Source organism: Peromyscus eremicus, chromosome 2, assembly GCF_949786415.1.
Source record: "Peromyscus eremicus chromosome 2, PerEre_H2_v1, whole genome shotgun sequence".
NCBI classification, from domain to species: Eukaryota; Metazoa; Chordata; class Mammalia; order Rodentia; family Cricetidae; genus Peromyscus; species Peromyscus eremicus.
The window spans coordinates 121616150-121620109 of record NC_081417.1 but is presented as its reverse complement, the minus strand read 5'-3'; the positions used below and the strand labels follow the sequence as shown (position 1 = coordinate 121620109).

At 43.5% G+C, this 3960-nt stretch overlaps 1 protein-coding gene across 4 annotated transcripts in view; it reads left to right on the top strand.

Annotated features, from left to right (window-relative positions):
* The window catches only part of Tceanc2 (transcription elongation factor A N-terminal and central domain containing 2), a 43785-nt gene that overhangs the window by 1330 nt on the left and 38495 nt on the right, over nucleotides 1-3960 (top strand). For 2 of the 4 annotated variants that reach the window (XM_059254631.1, XM_059254632.1), the window contains exon 2: nucleotides 649-791. In XM_059254631.1, coding sequence (XP_059110614.1) covers nucleotides 690-791 — 102 coding nt within the window. In that variant the 5' untranslated portion in view covers nucleotides 649-689. Of the gene's footprint in view, nucleotides 1-6; nucleotides 179-648; nucleotides 792-3960 lie in introns of those variants that run through there. The other 2 variants (XM_059254629.1, XM_059254630.1) reach the window with 2 other exon arrangements.

Sequence of the window (3960 nt, the reverse complement as noted above, 5' to 3'; positions counted from 1 at the left end):
GTGAGTCACCACTGAGGAACTGGGCCCGGGAAGAAGTGTACAAATAATTCCGAAGCGTGGCTGGACTCGGGGGATCTCAGGGGTCAAGAGGCCAAGCTGTAGGCAGGCTGGTTTTCCCGGTGGGTCTCACGTCGAGGTGTGATTTGATAACCCCTTTCCAAGCCTCCGAGTGCTGGGGGTAAGGGAAGGATGGGGTTCTTGCTCACGGACCTCGTTGGGTTCCCCTAACCACCGAGCAGTGGTTCCTGGAGCTGCTGCTGTATTGTGCGGAGGTCTGGGGATGGTTGTGGTGGGTCTTAGAGTAACTCTTGGGATTGGGGCTGCCGTGGAGCGGTTGTAAAGAGGGCTTCACTGAGCCCTGTAGAACCCTAACTCCGGCACAACTCAAGTCCCTGCACTATGCTGGGTATTATTAGAGTCCTCTTCCCTTCATTAGCGTGCTCTTCTGAAAGCTAGGAACCTAACCCAGGAAGTAAACTTGTGTGGTTTCAGTTTTTGAGAAGAGAGTTCCTCTCTCGGGAGGAAATCTTACTTCCTGTAAATACCACCCGACAGTCCCCATCATTCAGGAGTGATTCTAGAAAATCCAGTCGTGTCACTTCTGGGAATACTCAGTCTTAATGAAGTTTCTCCCTGTTTCTTGATCAGAATATACCTCAATTACCTGAAGATAGTCAGAGCCCCCAACAATGGATAAATTTGTCATTCGAATGCCTAGGACCCAGAATAGCCCGCAGAAGAAACACCTCGGTGGAAAGGTTTACAAGCAAGCCACGATTGAATCTTTGAAGGTGAGAAGGGATCTGGGACCACAGGAAATGTGCCAAGGACTGTAATAATGAAAGAATGCCAAAGGGTTCTATTGTGAGGAATCATGAAGATATCTTTTTTTTTTTTTTTTTTCTATCGAGACAGGGTTTCTCAGTGTAGCTTTGTGCCTTTCCTGGATCTCGCTCTGTAGACCAGGCTGTCCTCAAACTCACGAAGATCCTCCTGGCTCTGCCTCCCGAGTGCTGGGATTAAAGGCGTACGCCACCACCGCCCTGCATCATGAAGATATCTTACTAAGCACATTTCAAGGACCATTTTTTTTCCCTCTTTCTCACATACCCTGTACAAACTTTATCAAACCTCTGCTACTCTGTATTAATTCAGTTACTCTGGCTTTAGGATCCACCACTACCACCCGCCTTGATTGAAAGGATTTTTCTTTGTTTTGTTTTTCAAGACAGGACTTAGACCAGGCTAGCCTCAAACTCAGGATCCACCTGCCTCTGCTGCCCCTGCACTGTGCCATCACACCTGGCTAAGATTCATTCTTATAATGTGTATCTGTGTCAATGTGTGGGTCTGTTCTACTCTTTGGAGCTAGAGTAACAGTAATTGTGAGCTCCCTGAAGTGGTTGCTGGAAACTGAGTAGGGTCCTTTTCAAGAGCAGTATGTGCTCTCACCCCTGAACCATCGTCTCTCCAGCCCAAAGGTTTTTGTTGGGAATATTAAAGTTTCAAGTAGGATTCTGTATGCTCCACACAAAAACCTAGTAAAGAGCACGTGATGATGCTTAGTGTCCAGAACTGTAGTACACGGCTCCACAGCTCCACCTAGGACCACAGAGACTTAAATGTACTCTTTGCTCCCTAGAACTAAGTTTGGTTCCAAGTGGTTAGGGAGAAGCAAGGAGTATTTACAAATAAGCAGTGAAGTTGGTGTGCTAGTGCCATTTGTAGACCTTGCACTTTGAAGGCTAATGCAGGAAGATGGTCAAGAACATAAAGCGTCACATAGCAAAACTATCTCAAGAAAAGAAATATATTAGGGGTGTAGCTCAGTAGTAGAGTGCTTGCTTGTCATGTGTGAAGCCCTCCAGTCAGTCTCCATCACTACACCACACCCCCCAATTTTTTTTTTTTTTTTGATTCTTCGAGACAGGGTTTCTCTGTGTAGCTTTGCGCCTTTCCTGAAACTCACTCTGTAGCTCAGGCTGGCCTCGAACTCACAGAGATCCACCTGCCTCTGCCTCCCGAGTGCTGGGATTAAAGGTGTGCACCACCACCACTGCTCGGCCTCAAAAAAATTTTTTTAAAGTAATAATTATATAAATGCTAAATTAATTATGTTTGTACTAAAAACAACTTGCAATGAGTCTCTTTGGTCATCTTGTGCCTCTTCTGCATTTCTGATTTATTTTTAGTTTTCCTAGTTGGTTTCCCTATACACGAGTATCCCAAGTTTGTGCACCCTAGAGTTCTGCCTTGGTTTGAATGTTTATCCAGGATGACCATATCCATCCCAAGGCTCTCTGTATGTAACCGATACACCTGCACCTCCAGTCTAGATTTCTAAAGGTGAGAGGGATCTGGGACTAGAAACTGGTGGTATGGCAGCGTTCCGAGTGCTGGATTTAGATCAGAGTTGTAGTCTTTTCCTGGGTGCTCCCATAGGCTTCCCAGCCCTGTATTAGAAAGCAGTGAAGAGGAGCTGCCAGGATGGTTTGGGGAGTGGGGTCAGTGCTGGGGATCAAACTCCAGGCCTCTTGATTGCAGAGTAAGGACTCTACCACCAAGCTGTGTCTAAGTAAGTTTCTCTTCCTGCATTTGTTTATGCTTTACCAAAATTGCTTCTTTGCATGTCTGCTTCCTGCTATACACCGAGCTTCTTGAACCTGTGTCCTAATGGTTCTGTGTCTCTACTGCTGGCACAGGACTTGACATGCAGTTTATTTTCCTAAACAACCAAGTCATCTAGAACTCTGAAAGTTCTGGCAGGACACGAGACCTTTCCTGTTTGGCTCCAGCATGACTTACGCTGTGGCTCTCCATTTATGTGAAGACAGTCCAGCTACCATCCCTTTCTTCCTTGTTTCCTTCTTTCTTTTATGTCTGTCTCCTTTAAGCTGTCAGGGCTTTCTTTTGACTTGATGCTGGTCCCTTTTCCTGTAAAATCTTCCTTTGTTCCTATAGAGTTAATTTCTACTTGTTTATCTACTCAATCAAGAACTACTTTCCTTGTGAAACTTAGCTCCTAAGTTACATGAATATAGAGACTCGAAATATTATACCTCTGTGCCCTTGGAATATATTAGTATCTGGTATATATTAAAGAGTCATTAAAAATTTGTTAAAATTGAATGTTGAAATATTTTCTGCCTCCTTTAAGGGAGTTAATCTTCCCGTCTTCAGTTATCTCTCTCTTTAAAATTTTATTCATTTTTAAAAATGTGTATGGGTGTTTTGCCTGCATGTATGTATGTGTGTGTGTGTGTGTGTGTGTGTATATACACACACACATATATATACACATACATACATATATATGTATATATGTATATATGTACCATTTGTATCCAGTACCTTTGGAAGCTAGAAGAGAGCATCAGATCATCTTGGGTCTGGAGTTATGGACCATTGTCAGCTGCCCTGTGGGTGCTGGAAACTAAACATGGGTCCTCCAGAAGAGCAGACAGTACTCTATATATATGGATTTGATCGGAAAAAGTACCTTTATGCCCACTGGGTACTGCAGGGAGCATAAGAGAAATCTGAGATCAAAATATAAGCCCTGATGAGACTCCCAATAAGGGTGTGAGAGCATAATAACAATATAAAATCATGCTGTCTTAAACCGTGTATGATTTAGAGAATTTGCTAGGTCCATTCTCCACCAAGTCACTTATCTCCACACACCAGCATCATGTTTTAGCTTTAGTTTTTACTTGTCATGAGACAGCATCACAATATAGCCCAAGCTGACTTGTGATCTTCCTGCCTGGCCACCATGTGTTGAGATTAAAGGCATGTTGTAGCTGATCTTTCTCTGATCTGCCGGCCAGCTCCCAAATCACAATACAGAGATTTATTATTAATTATAAAAGCTTGGCTGATAACTTAGGCTTGTTTCTAACTAGCTCTTATAACTTAAATTAACCCATATTTTTATTAATTTACATCTACCGCATGGCT